The sequence below is a fragment of the Hydra vulgaris genome, chromosome 05, assembly GCF_038396675.1.
Source record: "Hydra vulgaris chromosome 05, alternate assembly HydraT2T_AEP".
Lineage (NCBI taxonomy): Eukaryota > Metazoa > Cnidaria > Hydrozoa > Anthoathecata > Hydridae > Hydra > Hydra vulgaris.
In genome coordinates this window covers 32,710,750-32,734,607 of record NC_088924.1, presented here as the reverse complement: position 1 = coordinate 32,734,607, position 23,858 = coordinate 32,710,750, and the positions used below count along the sequence as shown (strand labels likewise).

The window sequence follows — 23,858 nt, the reverse complement described above, 5'->3', positions numbered from 1 at the left end:
TATATATATATATATATATATATATATATATATATATATATATATATATATACTATATATATATATATATATATATATATATATATATATATATATATATATATATATATATATATATATATATATATATATATATATATATATATATATATATATATATATATATGTATATATATATATATAAATTAAGTTTTAAGGTGTAGAAAATATGCCATGTATCTGCCCGTATATTTAGATGTATATTGCACCTTGACAACTATTAAGTTTTATCAAAAGGTACATATAAAAGTCTATTATCATCAATTGTGATGACATGATTCATCATATATGAAATAAAACTTGCTTCCTTATCTTAAAGTAGGAACGACACTTAAACTTTACCTTACGGAAAAAGATCGTTTTTCTCGTTTGACTCGTTTACATTCCCTTAATATATTAATAAAAATGTTGCGCTCTAAGTACTAAGGCGCAAAACCTTGTTCAAATGTTGTAGTTTTTAATATCGTAGAACTTTAAATTGTAGATTTAGTATTAAATTTATTTAATCATAAAATAATTAAAATCTCAGTCGCAATGGAGACCATTCATCGGGAAATTCTTCGAAAAAATCGTATGAGTTTAAGCCATAGCGATATGAACACTGAAGAAGTTTGTACATGTCTAATAAGAGATAATGTATTTACTATAAATGACAAATATAGCGTTGAAAGTTACTCATCTCCTGTCAAGAAGATTGAGAAATTATTAGATATTCTTTCTCATAAAGGTGCTAACGCTTTTTCTACTTTTACAAATGTTCTTAATGAGTTGAAGCTATTTCATCTTACTAAGCTAATTTCAATGGACAAAAAGGCTAATATAACAAATCCAAGCAGACAGTCTGAAGAAAGTAAGTGTTTAAAAAAGTTTTTATTTAAGTATTTTATTTATTATACCTGATGACGCTGATCTCGATAGATCAGCGAAATATCAAAATAATTATATATTATTAAAAAAAAATATATATATATATATATTTAAAAAAAAGTTTATATGCAGCCGTATTTATTGAATTCTTACCATATTTTAACGTATAACAAGAAAATGACTTTCAAAGATTATATTATATATGTATATATACACACACATATATATGTATATATATATATATATATATATATATATATATATATATATATATATATATATATATATATAATATATTTTAAAGAAAAACACAATATCTTGACATGTTTCATAGATAACATACTACATTTTCAAAAGATAAAATTGCAATTTAAAACTCTGGATATAAATATAAAATCAAAATTTGAAGACATTAAAGAGAAATATTAACAGACAAAGAAAATTGTTACAAACCAATATAAATTATAATACAAATTATGAAACCGTTTAAAACAAATTAAAATACCGTTTCGCTAGGATTTGATAAAGACTTTAAAATCTATCTAATGTTTTAAAAAATAACCATTATCCACCTAAAATAATTGACACTGAAATTAAATTATTTGTTGATAAAAAGTTAAATCCATCTGTGATATATTGACAACCCTAATATAAGATATTATATACTTCCATTTATAGAATTTTACTCAAGTTTTACTAAAGTTAATAAAATCATTAAAAAATGTTGTAAAGATGTTATAATTTTCACTACCAACAAATTACAAAGTTTTATTACAAAAAGTTTATGTATAAAAAATCCACTTCCTAAGCTGCTCAAATCCAATGTTGTTTACAAATTTTTTTGTGCTTTATGTAATGCCAGTAATATTGGAGAAACCTCCAGACACTTAACAACAAGGATTTATGAGCATCTTACAAGTGACACAATCTAATGTTTATTAGCATTTAATTTCATCTGTTAATTGTAAATATCTAAGTAACTATAATAATTAATATCCAAAATTTTAAATTAAACTATAATTTAAAATTTTGGATACTGCTCCTAACAAAAACAAATTTTTTTGTTGTTGCTATTTACGGTATCATAATATGTATTATAGTTTTATTAGTTTGTAACAATTCTATTTGTCTGTTAATATTTCTCTGTAATGTCTTCAAATTTTGATTTTATATTTATATCCAGAGTTTTAAATTTTAATTTTATCTTTTAAAAATGTAGTATGTTGAACAATTTGTACAATTAAATTTATAAACAACAGCAAAAATGGTTGTTTCAATAACCTTATAGTTAAAAGCATAAATTTAATAGAGTTTACAAAAGAAAAAGTGAAACTCCCCTTGCTTCAGAAAATATTTTGGAAGTTGCTTTAGCCGAAGTGAAAAATAAGATAAGCCTTAGAGATACAGCATACTTAGCTGGCATTTCTAAGTATGCACTTCATAGGTATATAAAAAAAAAGTGTTGATACCCAGGTACTAATCTTCAACCAAATTATTAACATTCGATGACTTTCTCTGTTACACAAGAAAAAACACTGAGCACCTATCTAAAGACTTGTTCCAAAATGTTATATGGCCTTACAACAGTTCAAGTAAGAGCTCTAGCTTTTGAAATGACTCAAGCAAACAAAATAAAATGTCCCTTGCGTTGGATAGAGCAAAAAAAAGGCAGGCAGAAATTGAATATTAGGGTTTTTAAAAAGAAACCCAGATTTATCTGTTAGAAAAACAGAAGCAACTTGACTTGCCAGAGCATCTGCATTCAATTGCTATACTATTGATATTTTTTTAAAAAAATTACAAGAAGGTATCTCAGAATCTAAAGCAACATTTAAAATTTTTAATCTTGATGAGACTTGATGAGATCTTGAGAAAAAACTCCTCTTTTTATTGCACCAAAGGGAACAAAGCAAGTCAGGCAAATAACATCTAGAGAAAGAGGTAAACCAATAACAGTGTGTTGCTTTAACTCAGCTACTGGTGTAACAATACTCCCTGTTATTATTTTTCCAAGAAAATTATTTAGAAACCCACTAATGAGAGGAATACCAGAAGGTTCTATTACGTTATAAGGACGGATGAATGCTGAGCCACCTATCGCTACAGTTACTTGAATATGCTAAAGAGAACCATTTTTATATGATGTTTTTGCTACATACTTCACATAAGACACAACCTTTAGATAGGTCTGTTTTTGGTCCAATGAAAACACATTTTAATGCAGCTACCAATAACTGAATGCTTAGCAATCCAGGACAAGCCATTACAATTTGTGAGATGACCAGTCTAATTTGACAAGCATGGGAAAAATCTTCCACACCAACAAATGTTATGTCAAGATTACCCGTGACAGGAATTTGCCCTTATGTTAGACATGTAGACATAAAAAGGAAAAGTGTATGATACATCAACACCAGAGATTTTAAAAATAAGATATTAAGTATTAAACAAAACAAATAAGTTGTCCTTCCAAAATCAAAGAAAGTGAAGAAAAATATTACGCAAATCAAGCAGTGACCTTGATGTAGATCTCAACAAAATAGCAAATGATGTTTATGCTAACTGTTACTCACTAGAGTATATATATATATATATATATATATATATATATATATATATATATATATATATATATATATATATATATATATATATATATATATATATATATATATATATATATATATATATATATATATATATATATATATATATATATATATATATTTATATATATTTATATATATTTATATATACATACATACACATACATACAACCCTTGGAATTAGGAAAAATGAGGTCAGCAATGATTTGGTGACCTCAATCTTTTGATAGGTCAGCAAAAAAATTTGATACAAAAGTCTTACCATAAACCATAGAAATGAGGTTGTCAATTTTTTGCTGACCTTAAACATTTTTAGATTGGCAGTTAGGCTGGCATTGCCAAACCCTGACTCTAATTCCGATATATATATATATATATATATATATATATATATATATATATATATATATATATATATATATATAAATAGATAGATAGATAGATAGATAGATAGAAAATAAAACTATGTGATTTTCACAACTTTAAGTTTCGTGCTCTACTTTTTATTTTCTACTATATTATAGCTCTGATTTGTTTATATAAAACAGTATTTTAGATGATTTATATGATAATTTTTAAAGGTTTCAAAATTTTCAGATATTTTTGAACTTTGATTGCTCATAAATTAGAGTATCACTAAATAATCCGCAGTGTTTGACAATTTTAATCCTAATATTAATGTAATTTTAACTTTTTATTTTATTTTTCAAGAAAGCAGTGTATATACATATTTATGTAAGTGATTTTTATGTATTATGATTTATTTATTTTTTGATACTTAAAATCAAAAATATTAATTTAATTTTTTTTGGATTTAATGAAAAATAATGCAAATAATTTTGATCTGTAAATGAAAACAAAATACATTAATGTACTTAAAAATAAAAAAGTAGTATTTTGTCAAGTCTTACCGTTTTTTTGTAAACAATAAAAAAAAGAGGGCAAAACCAATCTAATTGTGAAAAATAAATCGTTTAAAACTCTGTGGTAAGTACATTTATTCCATAAAGTTTTTTTTATAAAAGTTAATATTAACCTCTCAACCAGAAGCATAATGGCAAAGCAAAAAATGTTTTTTGTTAATGTCTCAATAAATAATTTGTTTTTGTAATTTTAATAAATTCCAACCTTTTTTTCTAATGTTTATTTAGAAAATAAACAACTTTTTTGGAAACTCTTTTAAAAAAGACATATAATAAAGCAGTGTTCCCATATATAGTAACTTATTGTTTATTTCTTAACCTTTTGTTAAAACGTTAAAAGTATAACTTTTAACATTATGACGAAGTATTAAATTTTTCGTAAAATTATAAGTACAAAAAGCATTATCTTGTGTAATAAAAAATTTAGTAAATATCAAGTACAACCCTTGGAATTAGGGTTGACATTCGGCAATGCCGACCTGAAAGTGTTTGAGGTCGGCAAATTATTGCCGACCTCATGTTTCCTAATTCTGAGGGTTGCAAGTAGGAATTATATACTTATTTGTCCTGAGATATCACAGTTTATAAGTTCCTAAAAAATCAATACTTGGTACTTAAAACAGTATAGATAGTTGCACTTGTTATTGGGAGTTTGTGCATTGATGTTTCTATTCTTGATCTCATCTTATTTTACTTTAAAAATATAAATTTTTTGATATCTTTTTGTTTCGAGGTTAACTAAAATTTCTCTATAACCAGAGAAAAAATGGTGGATATCTTCTGAATTATCTTTGAATAGCTTATAACAAAGGTTGTGCAATAATGTTTACCCCTCAATGACACCAGGTTTTGCATTGTTATAAAATTCAAAAAGTTGACTAATGTTAGCATATAAAATTTTGAGTAATTAATTTTGACTAATTAAATGCATGAAATGGTAGAAATACATTGTCATTAATTTGCATCAATTGTTCCGATTTTCTCTTAAAATTGGTTTATATATGACAATATGATTTTCTCTAAGAAATCATTTATAATTGCTTGTGGTGCAAGCATTGTGTCTACCTAATTATTTTTTCTTAACTGGAGTGCTAGTCCAAGACAATCTCTAGAAATGTTATCAAAGACATGATGACTATATTGTTAAGCTTGTTTTTTTTTTATGGTTTATTTTTATGTTTATATTTGAGTATACTAATTTTCAGGTTGGTAAAGACTTAGTTTGTTTATCATTAGTAAAACATCAGTTGGTTGAAGCAAAAAAAAAAATAAAGGATATTATCTGCAACAAATATTTGATATCTAAGACTGTCCAACTTTGCGTCAAATTTCTCCATATTAGTTGCATCACAGTTTTTTTTAACTTGTTCAAATCTTGGCACAAGTTGCACTGAAGAAGTACCATATGATAACCAACATAAAAGGTAGGCTTGGTCGGAAGCAAGTGCGATTAGGCTTTTTTCCTGATCACGCATATGACATTTAGTTGCAACAACTTGGTGACAGTTTTTTAGGTGCACGAAAAAAATGCTAAAAGTACCTAATACTGATTTTTTAAAATTGAGATGTCTTTTTTTATAAAAGAGAATTTATATGAATTTTTTCCAAAAGTGTCTTATAATTTTGTTGCACTGAAAAAATGGGTTTTTTTAATTTTAAATGTGAGTTACGTTTAAAATAAATTTGTTAAAATGTTGTTTAGTGTTGTAAACCCCTTGCTTTCATTTACAATAACATTAGTTTTAAAGTATAAATGTATAGTAGAGTTTTATAAATATTTTTGGGTTGACTTATCATTATGTCGCACAGTGTATTACACTCAAGGCAGTAAGATTGTAAAATACAAAATTCTGCATCTGTATATTCATAATACACTTTTATTATTATTTATAAAATTCTGAAGTATTATTATCATTAAAAAGTATTATTTAAAAAAAAAGCATTATCATTAAAATCATATGTGAGTTCATCTATATAAAAGTCAATGTTTTTAATTAAAATATTATCTATGCAAATTATATTTGGATCAAATAATGGATAGAAAATTTTTACAGAAATGTTTTTAAATAATGGATGCTAAAATTGGGTTATATAAATTAGTTGTTTTTCTAATTTTCAAATGGGTTTTATATTTCAGTGTTCTTATTGCATTTTTTGAATTCTGTATAAAGAAAGTATTTTAAATTTTTATATTTTCCTTAGGGTTATTCATAATTTTAGGGTTATTTCTCATTGAAGTAGGGAAAAGCTTTTAAGAAATGTTGTGAATACCAGGTCATTATGAAAACCAAGTCAGTATTAAAGTTGTGATATCTTGGAAACTGTTCAACATTTTGAACCAAAATTTTATATGAACTTTTTTTTGTAAAATGCAAGAATTTTTTAAAAATTATGAGAAACTTTTAAAAATTTGTGTGTTTAATGTGGAATTATTAAAGTTGTTACTTTATAATAATAGAATATATTTAAAATTATAATGTTTTATGTAGACACACACGCACACACACTAAATAGTTTTTAACAACTTTTATTTAATAATTAAACTGTTGTTTTATTAGTTGATGTATCAAATGATGATATCAAATATTCTTCATGTAAACATGCACGATTACAAGAAGAAAAGGAGTGTAAGAATAATTGTATGATGTATGATATATTGTAACATCCAGAAAAATTGTTATTGTTGATATTTGCTTTAACAAATTGTTTTTGAAGTGTTTTAAATAACTTATTATTTTGGGTTAGGTACAAGAAGGAGTGATAAAAGATTCTCTGACACTTAGTTTATGATTCCATTATTAGGGGGAAACAGATGAATTTGATTTACAGATATTATTACAATGACGTGTGCAAATGTCTAATCACCAATTGGTAATACTGATGGGTACTAAAAAAATACCATCTCATTTTTTTAAAGATTTTAATGACTTCACAAAGATGTTTTACCTTCCAATAAATGCAAAAGAATTAAAATTTCGAAACCATTATTTTTAATTTTTTTTTTTTTTTTTGTTTAAGCCCAATTTTAATTATAGTCAAAATTCTTGATCTTTGATAATGCTTACTTTTTTTAATTTTTCTCAAAATCAAAAAGTTGCCAGTTAAGTTACAGGCATTGGTTAAATAATATTTTGTTTATGAAAAAAATTTGGTTTATAATTTAAAAAATCTTTTTTGTTGTTGCTATGAGTTCCTACCAGTAAGTATTTTGTGCGTGGGTTTAGCTAATTTTATTAATTCTTGGCCTTGGCCTTGTTTTCAGGACCAAAAAGAGAATCTTTGGCCTTGATCTAGAAACTGCTGTCATCACACTTTTTTTTTAAGTTTGTTTTGTTGCATGTTTCATGAATAATCTTATATAATAATTTTATCCGCTTTTTCATTGACAAAATACTTTCAAATTGTTATTCTCAGAAAAAAAAAATTATATCTGTTTTGCCTTTTTTATTTCTTTGGTAAAATGATTTAATTTGCAGTGTTACAAAAACCTGAAAGAAGAAAAAAAACATAAAACTAAAAGAAAAAATTATAATACGAGCCTGAATTAAGATAACATTTTAGTTTTTATTCTATAATAAATTTTTTTGAATGTCCAATTTTTAAATTTTTTTAAATTTTTGTGAATGTCCAATTTTTAAATTTTTTTAAATTTTTTTGAATGTCCAATTTTTAAAAAGATGCATTTTATTGTTTAATAATAAAATTTTCTAAACTTTATCTAAAAATATTTGTTATTTAAAAAGATTTTTACGTAAAATAAGCATGTTTTTTATTTAAATAAATTTTTTGTATTTTTATATTACCAATAAAAAAGAGAAAATATATCAGTAAATATATCAGTAAATATATCAGTAAATATATCAGTATATCATAAAATATATCAGTAAATATATCATAAAATATATCAGTAAATATATCAGTAAAGAGAAAATATATCAGTAACAAATTAGAAAAATCGACTGTAGTTTTAATGATTTCTTTATTCAAATTTTGTTATTTTCAAGCATTATTAAAGTTATTCAAATTCTTTACCAACTGCAAGAAAATCTTATATCTTGAAATAACTATAAATGTTTGAATAAATAACTGTAGCTCATGCAGTTTAATTTGCAACTTTTAGATCTTTTAAACTTTTTTAGCAAAATTAAATTTTCATTTTTAGTGAAATTAATGTAATATTTTCTGAATGCACATTGCTCATGTACAAGTTTCCTAATATTTTTTAAAAACACATTGCTTACCAACAAATTTCTTAATATTCTTGGAATGCACATTGCTTATGAATGAATTTCTTAATATTTTTTTATATGCACACACACGAACAAATTTGTTAATATTTTTTGAATCCACATTACATATAAAAACTTGTTGATATTTTTGAAATGCACATTGCTTACAAATTTACAAATATATGAATTCACACAAATGTTTAACAGCATACTACATAATATCAAGCCAAAATACAATATATAATCAAATATTTAACAGTAAAGTTTGGTTTTTAAAGACAATTTACTTGTTTTTTTATTATAAAGCATATTCTAAAATGCTATTGAAAAGTTCTAAAGTTTTTTATGACATTTTTAATGACCATAATTTTAATATTAAATATTATTGCAAGTTAATGTTTGTAATAATGACATTTTGTTTACTTTATTTTTATTATTAGCTGATGTCTTAAATGGTGTCCAAACAAAACCACAAGATAAAAGTTTAAAAGAAAAAAAAGAATGTAAGAATAATGTTTTTTATGCATCAACAGTATAATATACAAAAACTTAAAAATAAGTTTTTTTAAATTTTATAATTTTGTTTTTTTTTATAAATTTTATTTTGCAACTTTACATTTAATAAAAGTTTTCTCGCAATATAAAAACTGTTTCATATTTCACTTTTTATTTTTTTTATTTTTTTTTTGTTTTACTATTATGTTATATAATTTGTTATTTATTATTACTTTTTTTGTCATTTTTTATTTTTTATCATTTATTATTACTTTTTGTTACTTATTGTTTTATTTTTCAAGAATTAAAGTAAGCCACTAAGATTAGAAGCTTAAAAACCATTTTCTAAGAAAGCCAGGCAAAAGTGTACTGTCAGCTCAAAAGTGATATCTTTCAATCACACTAAGGTAAAAAAGTAAATAGTGTAAGCCTGTAAATTATTTTTTCTAAATACTTGTAGTTCCTGAATTAAGGTTAGTCAAATATTTGACTTTTTAACGCTTGAAAAGTCATTATTTGGTTTTTGTGATTTTTAACTAAATTTTAAGGCAATGAGACAACTGCATCCTAAGTTATTTTATATTAGGGAAGTATAGGTAAAACTTTCAACAAAAAAAAATCAAAATAATTGAGGAAAACTCTTCCCCAGTTTAAAAATCATAAGCCGAAATCACACATTTTTGAATTTGGGGCCTACTTTAAATACATTTATCTCAAAACATGAAAGGTTCACGCAAGGTATGTTATCATTTTTGAAAACTGTATTTCATTGTAGTTTTAATGGTTTAAAAAAATTGAAGGGGTATTGATTATGAAAATACTTATGAGTCATCAAACTGTTAAAAAATGTTTTAACTAGCGTTCAAATCAGCCATTATGAGAAATGGGAAATTTCCTAAGATTGATTGTATAAACTTTCTATTACTCCATTCATTTAATGCAAAAAACAATTGGGGGCAATATTGCATTGTTGAAATATTTCCACTATAAAACGTTAAACTTTTTGTAAATTTTTTTAAAAAAAGCAGAATTATTCGATATTTTATTTTTCTTTATCTTTAAAGGTCATTGTTTGAGTCATAGTCCTAGATAATATTTTTTGATGCTTTAGAAATGATCTCAAGCATTTATGCAAACTCTTCTTGATATCCCAAAAGGAATACCCTAACTACCCCAGATGTGAGGGCATTGAATTAATAATATATTTTTTAGTATCTTATACTAAATTTAAATTTATTGACAGGTTTAAAACTTCATAATAATATGTTATTGTTCAAAAGTTATAATCTTACATGATTATAACTTTTGAACAATAACATATTATTATGAAGTTTTAAACCTGTCAATAAATTTAAATTTAGTTTCCATCCTTCCCAAAATAAAGGGGTTTTAAATTTTACATGGTAATAGGTTTTGGACACTAAATGATTATTAGATAAAATTTAAAACTTGTCATTGAATTTAAATTTAGTTTAAGATAGTTAAAATATATATAATTGATCATTATCCTTACATTAAAGGTATATGGAGTGGGTGATCTTTTTGGGGTATTTTGGTTCCCAGGCTCCAATCAATGCAATTTTTTTCAAAACAATCTTATTTGACAAAGCAATAACATTTAAGTTTGAAGTTTGCATGAGTGTCATTTCTGAAGCATCAAAAAGTTTTATCTACACCATTGGCTTGAGTCGTAAATTGGTTTACATATCTTTTTATGTCTTTTATTTAATGTATTGTTGCTTAAAATTCATTTTCGGCTTTTTCAAACTTTTATTTCTACAAGCTTCAACAGTCTCTGCGCTGTTTTAAAGAAAATGATGGTAGAATTTCACAAATGATTTCACTTAAAATGATGGTAGAATTTCACAAATGATTTCTTGAAATGATTCTTGATTCTAGAACTATACTTTATACAACTCACTGCAAACCCATAGACAACCTAATAAAAGTGATGATTTTTCTTAAGATATTTATTTATTAGAAAACACATTAAATGTTTTTTATAATAATAATATCTTCTTCAGCTATTCAGTATCATAAAATGTATCCACGTCAACTGAATTATCTGATGTAAGTATTTTTAGTTCAACTAAGGATTCGCTTAAATTTTTACAAATATAACAAATCAAATCATTAGGTGTCAGGCCTTGTTTTAAATTTAAAAAGTGCTTAATGCATTAGCCTAATGAGAATTTGATGTCATAAAATTCTCTATATTTTTTTATTTTTCAAAAACATTAACTTTTTTAAACTACTGCAATATTATTAATTACCACAAAATAAGTTAAATAAATGTTAGATAAATTTAGAAATGCTATTATGGAATGTTTATTTTTTTAAATTTTTTCATTTATACTAAATAATTAAATTTAAATAACATTTTCAAAAATGTTTGATATAGAAAAATTTCTTTCTTTTATCCAACATTTGTATAAACGAGTTAATATATGTTAGATTTTCTTAATTTGTTATTTCTTAAATTTCTAAATTCATCTTTACAAATAAAAATTTTATTTTTAATAATACAAATAAAAAAAAATTTAAAAATATAAAAAAATTATTTTAAAAAAATTAGAAATTAACAAATAAATAAAATTTACTTTATTATTTATTTACTTTATTTATTAAAGCTAATTTATTTTTAAGAATAAATAAAATTTAAAAATTAAACAATATTTAGTAGTATTTTTAAATAAATTTGACAGTTTAAGTTAAACCCAAGCATTAACTTTAATTTTATTAAACTTAAATATATTTTTTAAACCAGAATTAAATTTTACATTTTTTAAATCAAAGTTAATTATTTTTTTCATCAGAGTAAAATATATAATATATATATTTTTATCAAATTAGTTTTAAATTGAATTATATGTTTTTTATCAGAATTAAAATTGCCTCAAGCTTGAAGAAGCATTTTTTAAGTGAAAAAATCAATCATTACATTAAAATATCATAATATAAAATACACATATAAAATAAAACTTAACTTTTTTTTTAATGTTTTGTTTAATAACTTCGTATACAAAAAAAAAGCTGTTGTAAACTATAAACAATTTTGTTTTCTGTTATTAAATATTTCAATAAAATAATTAGCTTAATATAGATAAGTTTTCTTATATTTTAATTTTATCTGATTTTTTTCTTTAGTACTTATATCTAACAAAATTGCAATTCAAACTTTTGTAACAAACTTTTTTACATAATCATCATTCAAATATTAAAGTGATTTTTATAAAGTTAATTACTTTTTTTCTTGACCACTTATAGAATAATTTAAAAGTTGAAAAATGATAAAAATTCGCTTAATGGAAATATGTACGCTCTAGGCGTATGCAAATTGCCGGCAGCGTAACGCTTTGAGATAAAGCTTGAGGTGCTAAAATCACTTAAGTCAAATAGTGGACAATGTGAGAATTAAGGTAGTTCACATTGGGGTTGAACTAGAAATTAGTTTAATATCCTTTGCTACATTCAAACATATTACTTTCTATTCGTGTACTTCAAAGATAAATCTTGCAACATAGAGAAACCATTTATATTTACAACAGTAATATCACAGAATCCTGCTTAAAAATGTCTTTATACTCTTCAAAAAAAATCTTTTTAAATGTTATAATTACATGAAGTATTTCTTACAAACTCTATCCGATAATAGATAGTAATTCTTGCATCTGCAAACTTCATTATAAAATTCCATTACACTGTTTGAAAAACTGCACAAGATATTTTTACAACGGTAACCAAAGTCAAATTAGTCAAATTTAATTTTTACGACTCATTATGCAACATCTTGGAGAAGGCTCTTGTTAAAAATGAAATCAAGTATATATTGTGCTCTATTTTCTGATCTAGTCTATATTCACGTCCTTGTTCCCAGTCTATCTTATATTTGAAGCATTCAAAAGCTTTCATATTCAACAGAACAAATAAAAGTTTCAACCAATTTTTTTTAGATCTTTAGTTACCATTGTTTCCAAAAAAATTTTTTAAACATTTAAGATAAAATATTTATTCTGATCTGGGCATATGGCTTGAGGGAACCTTTTTGTAAGCTATACCTTGGCTTTTTAAAGTTGTCTTTTAAAATTTTTTTTCTATTTCTGAGATTAGATATTTTTTTCCTAAAAAAGGTTGATGTGGAGTGCTTCTGTTAAGTTGTTACCAGTAATGTAGCGCCTTCAATCTTTTCTTCAGAAAGCAAAATTTCTTAGGGGCAAAATCTAAATCAGTTGTGTCCTCAGCTAAACCTTTGATAGTGGCAGTACTTGCTTTAGTTTGAATTACATATTGTATTTAATTATGTTAACTAATTCAAACTAAAGATTTTCAATTACTCCAAATTACCATTTTTTTAATGCAAAAAAAAATTAGAGAGTAATATTGCATTGTTGAAATAACGTTAAGCAAAATAATGCTAAATCTGAAATTTTTAAATTAATACAGTTGTAGCATACAACCATTATTAACTTATTCATAGTTTGAACATAATAGTGATGTTGATCATAGTTAGTCTGAGGAAGAGTTTTCCTAAAAATTTTATGATTTTTTGATTTTTTTGAAAGTTTTATCTATACTTCTCAAATATAAAAAGAAACTTTAGATGCAGTTATCTCATTGCCTAAAAATTTAGGTTTAAAATCACAAAATCCCAATGACTTTTTAAGTGTTAAAAGATTAAATGTTTGACTAACCATAATTTAGGAACTACAAATATTTAGAAAATAAAATTACAGGTTAACCCTATCCAGTCTCCATTTAAAATTTAATGCCAGCGCACAAAAAAAGTGCAGGCAGGATTGTCATTTTTAATTTAGCCTGCTTGATTTAAAAAAATCATTTTTTTCTGCTATTTAAATTAAAATCAAAGTAGCGAAAAGAACAAAAGCTAAATAAAATAATTTAAAAAAAAACTGGTAAAAAAAAAACCATTTTTCATAAAATTTGAGCAAATAAACAAAAAAGTTTTGTTGCAGTCTAAGACAAAACGCTTTTATTTTTTATGGCAAGTGCTTTTTTATGAGCTTGCCAAAGGTTTTGCAGGTGTGTGGGCGAGCACGAAAAGACTTTTTTTTCTGAAATGAAAACTGAATTTAAAATGAAATAACAATTAACTACCAACTACAAAATCATTTGTGAAAAGTTTATTAGTGAGTTAAAAGTAGTTTTACTTGAAACATGTTAATAACCCTTAAATTTTAATAACCTTTAAATTTTACAAGTTGATCAGAGTTGACCAGGGTTAGTTGATTTTTTATAAGTTATTAAGTAATATATTATAATTTTTTTGTTTTAAAAAGTTTAATAATTTAATAAAATTATTATCAACATCATTGGTTGTTAAAATATGAATATATGTATGTATGTTATATGATTGTAGTATATATATATGAGTATACGTATTATTTTATATATACATTATTACATGAAAGTTAAAACAGTTTTTTTTTTTAATCTTTATATGGTTCTTTAGCTGAAGTTTTAGATTCTTTTGATGCATTAGATGGGCCAGTGAATAAACCTGATACAAGAGAAGATAGTCATGGAATTGGTACTTTTTTAAACTTAGTTTGTTATTAATTATAAGTTTTTTATTATAAATTTTTTTTAACTTTCTTATGGTATAGAATTTATTTTAACATTTAATTTTTTTAATTTAAAATTTTTTAAAGTATTTTTAATCTTTTGAATTTAATGATAATTAACAATTTAAAATAATCATTTAATTAAATCAAGAAATGACATTCTTATACAACTTTTCAAATCATATTTGTTATTCAAGATTATAATGCCTGTTACTTCACAAATATTAAAGATTATAATGCCTGTTACTTCACAAATATTAAAAATTATAACGCCTGTTACTTCACAAATATTAAAGATTATAATGGCTGTTACTTCACAAATATTCAAGATTATAATGGCTGTTACTTCACAAATATTCAAGATTATAATGGCTGTTACTTCACAAATATTCAAGATTATAATGGCTGTTACTTCACAAATATTCAAGATTATAATGCCTGTTACTTCACAAATATTCAAGATTATAATGGCTGTTACTTCACAAATATTAAAGATTATAATGGCTGTTACTTCACAAATATTCAAGATACAAGTTTTTGATTGTTACTTCACAAATATTCAAGATACAAGTTTTTGATAGTTACTTCACAAATATTCATGATACAGGTTTTTATAGTTACTTCACAAATATTCAAGATACAAGTTTTTGATAGTTACTTCACAAATATTCAAGATACAAGTTTTTGATAGTTACTTCACAAATATTCAAGATACAAGTTTTTGATAGTTACTTCACAAATATTCATGATACAGGTTTTTGATAGTTACTTCACAAATATTCAAGATACAAGTTTTTGATAGTTACTTCACAAATATTCAAGATACAAGTTTTTGATAGTTACTTCACAAATATTCAAGATACAAGTTTTTGATAGTTACTTCACAAATATTCAAGATACAAGTTTTTGATAGTTACTTCACAAATATTCAAGATACAAGTTTTTGATAGTTACTTCACAAATATTCATGATACAAGTTTTTTCAAAGTTAAATAACAAGAAGAGTTTTTTAAAAGTTAAATAAAGTCAGACTAACTAATTTAAAAAACAAACAAACAAGGTTATCAAGAATTTTAAGATTTCCTAGAATGAGTGAAGTGAAAAAACTTCCAAGTTTTGAATGAAAGACCATGTCATTCATTCAAAACTTATAAAAAAAACAAAAACTTTCATTTCTTATTGTTGTCTGTTGTTTAGATTTTTCAGCTCAGTGACAAATTAAATAACACAATAGTTTATTGTATATTGTTATTATTTATATATATATATTTTTAAATATCTTTTCAGATTATTTTGAATATAAAATATCTTTGTTATATTTACAATATAAAAAAAAAACTTTATTTTATACTTAACATGTTTATTGTTATCGTTTTTTTTAAAAAGGAAAAACTGTGATCTAATTTAATTGTCTTAGTTTTTTTAAAAAAAAACTTAGACAATTAAATTAGATCACAGTGCAAAACTCAAAGTTTTATTGCAAACAGATTGTTATTCCTTTATTTTCTCCATGAGGACCTAATATAAATATGAAGGTATTTTCTGTATATGATAGAAAAAAAAAAAAGTTGAAACATAATTTTTTATATTATTTTATGTTTATAAAATATATAAAACTCTATTATTTCTAATAAAACTTATTTTTTTCTGGAAAAATTTTTCCTGCTGAAGTTTTTAACTCGCAATATAAAAACTCATTTAAAAAAATTTTACATATCTAAAAAACTTCTTTTTTTTTCCTTTTGTGGGAGCCTTGAATTGCTCATATTAATTGACTTGACCATAAAATGTTGGTGTGAGCCAAACTATTAAAATGTTGAAAAAAACTAAAATGTTGGTGTGAGCCGAAAAATTAAAATGTTGGTGTGAGCCAAGTATACACAGAGGATTAAGAGGTATGACCAGGGCTGGAAATAGGTAGGTGCATCCATACAAAGAATTTTCTAGTTCAGTCAGAAAAGGTCAGAACTTTTATTAGTCATACTCATAGTAGTGTGAATTCCATTGTAAAATAATTTAAAAGTGAATTGTCTGTATTATAAAAAATTATAATTCAGATTTATTTAGATTCAGTTAAAACTTTGATTTAGACTTATTAGCAGTTTAAGTCTAAAGCAAAACTTTTTTTACCTAAAACATTTTTTGAAACATTTTATTTATTTCTCATTTAAAAAGTTCTTATGCATATTGGAAACATGGTAATAATTGAAAATAAGAGTTTTAATTTATGTTGATATTACTTGTTATGTTATGTTAGAGTTTTTATGTTAATTTTATAAAAAGAGTTTTAGTGTTGATATTACTGTAAGATGATTGGAGTTGAGAAAATGTTGATTAAATATCAATGTTGAAAGTAATTTTTGTTTGTTGTTGGTATTATCAATGTGTAAAGTTTGTTTTTTATTGTAGATAATGAAGAAGATGGTAGAATGGCATTTCTTTCAAATATTCGATCCGCTCCGAAATTTTCTAACCCAATTGATTTTGTTACTCCAGTAGACAACATTCAACATAACCTAGAGGAGTGCTATGCAATGAATACAAATCCACGTGGTTTATTCATTCTTGTCAATAACAAAAAGTTTCTGCCAAGTTCTGGTATGCATGAGTATACTCGAAATGGAACAGATGAGGATGCTAAGTGCATGAAGGAGTTGTTTGAGGAATTGGGATATGTTATTGAATCTTATCAAAATATATCTGTATATGAAATGCGAAAAATTTTTAAAAAAGCATCATTGATAAGTTATTCTGGGTATTCTGCTCTAGCAGTTTGTATTTTGAGTCATGGGCAAGAAGGTGTAGTGTATGGTATTGATGGGACTATTGATATTAAAGAAATTACCGGGTATTTCCGAGGAAGTAATTTAATGGGAAAACCAAAAATGTTTTTTTTCCAAGCGTGTCAAGGTATTTTTAGTTTCAAAAAAATTTATTTTAACATCAATTTTTTAACATCAATAACTTTTTAACAATTTTTTAACATCAATAACAATTATTTTAACATCAATTTTTTAACATCAATAACAACAATTCAAAAAAATTTATTTTAACATCAATGAGTAATGTTACAGTACAATATATATATATATATATATATATATATATATATATATATATATATATATATATATATATATATATATATATATATATATATATATATATAAATTAGTTGAGGAAACTAATTTTAAATGTTTTTAAAAGCACTCAGAATGCTTTTATTTAAAACAGTAAAAAAAAAAAAAAAATTATTTTAATGTCTGCTGGCACCCCCTGTGTTCTATATTAAAAAGATAATACTGGTTAAAAAAAAATTTAGAATAAAGGGGGTTAGGGGTTCCACATAATCCTTAAACACCAAACAAGTCCCTAATATTATCAAAAAAAAAGTTTATTAAAAGTATTTCATTTTGTGTCTCAAATAAAGCGAAATTAAATGAAAATTTTAAAAATAATCATTTTTTTATAAAGAGCATTGAGAAATAAAAATTGTAATTAAAAAAAATCTCAAAGATTTTTTTTTTTGTTTTAAGTTATAAAATGTCATTTTTTTTTATTTACTAACATCTAAAATAAAATTTTATTTATAAAATGATTCATATTTTTGAAATTTTAATTTAATTTTGCTTCATTTGAAACCCAACATGACATGCTTTTGAACTTTTTTTTTATACGAGGGATTGGTTTGATGTTTAAAGGTTTTGTAGCATCCCTAAAATTATTTTTTACTCAAAAATTTTTAAATCCAGTCTTATTTAATTTTAGACACATTTAGAAGGTGTCAGCAGACATTTTCAATAAAGGTTGTTTTTAGCATCACTCTAATATACATATACATATACATATACATATACATATACATATATATATATATATATATATATATATATATATATACATATATATATATATATATATATATATATATATATATATATATATATATATATATATATATATATATATATATATGTATATATATAGATATATGTATATGTATATATGTATATGTATATGTATATTAGAGTGATCAAGCTTGATATATGTATATATAAATATATATATATATATATATATATATATATTTTTTTTTTTTTTTTTTTAGATTATACAACTCACAAACGCCCGAGGGGGGCCACTACAGTCGAGGACGCTACTCATTTTTTTGTCTTTTTATTTTATAGTTGTTATTCGTGGTACAACCCTCTCTCAACTCTTTAACTCCGAAACACGAACCTTGCCGAGCAAGGCCGCTGCGCGGAGAAACTAAGTTGAGCGCGGTACTTCCAGGGAGGTGGTGGGAGTCGAACTCCGAACCTCTCGCTTACAAAGCGAGCGCTCTTACCACTACACCACTACCGCATATATATATATATATATATATATATATATATATATATATATATATATATATATATATATATATTAGAGTGATCAAGCTTGATATACATATATGTATATTAGAGTGATCAAGCTTGATATATATATATATATTTATATATATATATATGTATATGTATATTAGAGTGATCAAGCTTGATATACATATATGTATATTAGAGTGATCAAGCTTGATATATATATATATATATATATATATATATATATATATATATATATATATATATATCAAGCTTGACACTTTCTTACTCTGGATTCTATTCTCTATATAAATCTCAAATCCGGCCTTGTATGGAATACTGTTGTCATATCTCAGAGCAGATCTTCTAATGATGCCCTTTCTCTTTTAGACAAGGTGCAAAAATGCATTGTAAACATAGTTGGGCCTGCTCTTGCATTCAACCTCAAACCATTATCACATCGTCTTAATGTCTTCTCTTTCTTTTTTCTACAAATACAATAATGGGCACTGCTCTAAAGAACTAGCATCTCTTGTTCCATCTTTTAAAATTCATTCTCGTGTTACTCATCATTCAATTTAATCTCATCCTTTTTCTGTAACTGTTTCTAAATGCTTCAAAAGCTCTTACCCGTCTAGTTTTTTTCAACATCAGTTCTTTGGAATTTGCTTCCTTCATCTTGCTTCCCTGATTCATACAATTTGCAATCTTTTAAGTCATCCGTCAATCGTTATCTTGCTCTACAATCTTCATCTTTTCTCTTCCAGTAACTTCCAACTCTAATAGTGGTTGCTTGCAGTCTTGTTGGAAGCGAAGATGTTAAAAAATATATATATATATACAGAGGTTATTTTTAGGCTGTGGCACTAGAGAAATTTAGTGGAAATATTGCTGAAAAAAAATTAATATTTGCCATAAAAAACGTTGTTTTTTTTCAAAAAAACAATCTAGAATGATATATATATACTTATACTTGATTGTTTATAATTTTTCCATTATCAAGTCAGTTTTATGTTGTTGTTTTTTTTGTAAATTTTTGTAAAATTTTAAAAGTTTTATTTGATAGACTGCCAGCCCTAACTAAACCCTCAGTCAATGTAGCAACACTTCCTAGTAACAACAGGCTATAAGATAGTTGATGTAGCAGCACTCCCTTGTAGCAGCAGACTATAAGATTGTTGATTTAGCAACACTCGGTGAATGTTTTTCAGGAAAAAAATAAAAATATTTAAAATATTTTTTAATTTTAAAAAAAGGAAAAAACATTTAATATGTTATTAAAAACATTCTGGTCTTTTAATTTGCGTTTTTGTAGTTTTTTAAAAAAATGATAAATTTAATTAGTTTTCTCAATTTTTTAAAAAGTTTTCTCAGTCAAAAGACCTTAATTTTGTCAAATTAGATGTCATAGTGTAGTCAAGTGTGGTTTTTTAAACCTAAATGGTAAGTTTGAGACCTTTACTATAGTTATATATATATATGTATATATATATGTATATATATATATATATATATATATATATATATATATATATATATATATATATATATATATACACTTTATAGTTGTGTATATATATATATATATATATATATATGGTTTATTTTTTATGATTATATTTTGTATATTTTTAAATTTTTGTAATAAAAAAAAATTTCAAAAAAGCGCATTTTTTGCTTTCATTAATATATCTCAAAACAATCTATGGGAGGGTGAGGCTGTTGTTGCACTAAACAGCTCATTTATACTTTATATATATATATATATATATATATATATATATATATATATATATATATATATATATATATATATACACTACACTAATAAAAGGGAACTACATTAATAAATGTTTTTTGAACATAAAGGAGCAGGTAAAGTTGTCTTAGATGAATAATGCTCTACTTCATTTACAATTACTTCCTGATAATCTTCTAAAATGGCTTTTTGTTGAGGGAACAACAGTATACTCTATTCTTGACTCATTGATTAGATTTTTTTGAATCGACAACCAATCTTGAAGTTGATCTCTTTTCTGACAGCTTGGAGGTTAAAGTGAATTTTAAACCCAAACAATTGTTTACTGCTTGTAATTATTGCAATGGTAATAATAACACTCTTACTCAGCTCTCTATGTAATAATAATAACACTCTTACTCAGTCCTCTGCTTTATGTCTTTTTGGTTTACATTCTAAAATCTCATTGTTTATTTAGTATGAACTGCTTGAGCTGTTAAGCTTAATTCTCTGTCCCATTATTATCATTTCTTTACTCCAAATCATGGTCACTGTCCAAACAATCTCTTGTTCTATCAATCAAAACCTATTCCTGCATGGCTCATCATTCAGAAAAGTTGCATTTTTCTTTAACTGTTCCTTTATGCTCAGATGATTTTTTATTTATCTAGTTTTTTTTTCACTTAATAATACTTTATTCTCCTACATTCATGTTTTCTTGACTCATATATGACATATTATTTAGCTCTTGACTCATTATATTATATGACATTATATAGCTCTTATATTATAGAATATATATTATATATTATAGAAGTGCATATATAAAAGCTTACATAACTTATTTATAGAATGTGCATATATTTAAATAAACAGATATATATATATATATATATATATATATATATATATATATATATATATATATATATATATATATATATATATATAGATAGATAGATAGATAGATAGATAGATAGATAGGTGTAGATATAGACATATAGATATAGATATTTGATATATTTATTTGATATTTTAAGGTTCTGACTATATGGATGGTGTTGAACCAGATGCTGGCAGAATGGAGACAGATGGACCTCCAGAATATGGAAATGAGATTTCTCTTCCGACTGAAGCTGACTTTATTTATGCATATTCTACTGTTCCTGGATTTTATTCTTGGCGAAACTCCGCAAAAGGATCTTGGTATGTATTTACACTCTTGTTGAAATAAAAAAATCTTTTTTTTTTTTTTTTTTGTCCTTTGGACCTGTTTTTGTATGTTTTAATTAATTTGAAAAATATATACAATCGTATATATTTTTCTAATTAGAAATATATGTAAATTGTAGCATTACCTGAGAAATATATGCAATCGTATGACATCCTAGTAGTATTACAAACATTTTTGAATATTTTCTCTTAAGAATGTTTCTTTTTTATGACTGACTGTAAGACTATGAAAAGGCTCTACATAGTTTTTTTAAACATATTTGTTTATTTGTTTTTTGTTTTTTTAATGTTTGTTCTTTTATCGAGTCGTTTCATTTTATCGAGTTTTATCGAGTCGTTGCATTTTCATGAAATTATATGCTTAAACAAATTATCGTATTATATTTCAATCAGTTATTCATAAACTAATTTTACTGAAAAATCCTTGCTTTTTTCAGGTTTATTCAAGCTCTTGTAGAGGTTTTTCGAAAGCACGCTCATAAAATGGATGTAGTACGCATGCTTACACGCGTAAATCGAATTGTCGCCACAAAGAAATCACAGACTGGTCAGCTCTCATCACATAATAAGCGACAAATATCTTCTATAGTATCACAATTAAGGAAAGATTTATTTCTCTACCCTCCAAACGGGCCTCTAAAATCAATCTCTTTAGATTTTGTCTAAGAAATTTTTTTTTAACTCTTCGAATTAAGTATTTTAGTTTTAAGAAAATTGGCCTTCGTCTTTTTAAAATTTTTTTAAATCATTTTTTATGTGTACAGGAACGGAGAAGTTATATAAACAAACATGAGATTCTTACTATTTCTGTTAATAGCTGTTCTTACATTTAAGTACATCAATCTTGATTTTTCTGAACCGTTAAGTTTGTGTTAATGTTATTTTTCTCAAAATCCTGAAATATTTGCTGCTGTTTGAAAACAAGGATATTTCATATTTACTGTAGATATGTGTTTATTTTTTATTTCTTTTTTCAAAAAATATAGTAAAAGAAAAATCTCTTTTTTTTTTTTCTTTTTTTTTTTTATAAAATATATTTGAGTAGGGGAAAATGTTTATATGATTATAAAAATTTTTTTGTGAAATGATTATTAAAAGATGTAGATGTTTTTATTAAAAAATATTAAGTAATTTGTAGATAATTAGAGCCATTTTAATCCTAACCTGTTGATTTTTATAATTAAATTTAGTTGAATTTGTGTTTAAGCGTGTTTGTAATCAAAATTTACTGAGTAAAAAGATAGCAATAAAATATGTAACTCTTCGAAAATATTTTAAAGGTCATTGTAATTCAATGTATAAAATATATTATAAAATATAATAATTAAAATATAAAATACTCAAAATATAAAATATCTTTTTTTTTTTAATTTTTTTTTTTTAGTTTAAATTTTCTACTTTTTTTTTTTAAACAAGATTAAAATATTAACACATTTTTATTGTTAATAAAAAAAAAATTGTTACCCCAATAAAAATTTTTGCAATAAAATTTTTATTAAAATTAAAACATTGTATTTTTGTTTAAAATCGGCAACAAAATCAAAAGTTTGTCATTTTTCATTCAACATTTTTTAAAACAATATTTAAGAAAAATATAGAAATTATTCAGATAATTTTTATCTTATTATATTATTAGTAATGGTGATTCAGGTTAATTGTATTTTTTGATTGCTTATTTCGCGAAATACCTTCAAAAAAAAATTCTTAATTTTTACCCTAAAGCACTATAGAGTGGCTAGAGGGTTAAAATAATTTTTTTTATGTACATACAAAAGTTTACTT

General features: G+C 24.0%; 1 protein-coding gene across 3 annotated transcripts; it reads left to right on the top strand.

The window, feature by feature from the left end:
- Window positions 1–437: 437 nt before the first annotated feature.
- Window positions 438–23,218, top strand: LOC100210729 (CARD-caspase). 3 transcript variants are annotated; one of them, XM_065797938.1, is made up of 7 exons: window positions 438–889; window positions 6,994–7,062; window positions 9,105–9,167; window positions 14,630–14,707; window positions 17,151–17,651; window positions 21,884–22,049; window positions 22,514–23,218. In XM_065797938.1, the coding sequence occupies exons 1-7, from the start codon at window positions 574–576 to the stop codon at window positions 22,740–22,742; spliced, it is 1,422 nt and encodes a 473-aa protein (XP_065654010.1). In that variant the 5' UTR covers window positions 438–573; the 3' UTR covers window positions 22,743–23,218. The 3 variants fall into 3 exon arrangements, with proteins under 3 accessions (XP_065654010.1, XP_065654011.1, XP_065654009.1); XM_065797937.1 differs by having other exon boundaries at window positions 448–889; window positions 6,994–7,074; XM_065797939.1 differs by lacking the exon at window positions 6,994–7,062.
- Window positions 23,219–23,858: the final 640 nt, after the last annotated feature.

Coding starts and splice junctions, on each gene's coding strand:
- LOC100210729 (XM_065797937.1), top strand. CDS start 574: ATGGAGACCATTCATCGGGAAATTCTTCGAAAAAATCGTATGAGTTTA. Junction 890..6,993: donor AAGCAGACAGTCTGAAGAAA/GTAAGTGTTTAA, acceptor TTGTTTTATTAG/TTGATGTATCAAATGATGAT. Junction 9,168..14,629: donor TTTAAAAGAAAAAAAAGAAT/GTAAGAATAATG, acceptor ATGGTTCTTTAG/CTGAAGTTTTAGATTCTTTT.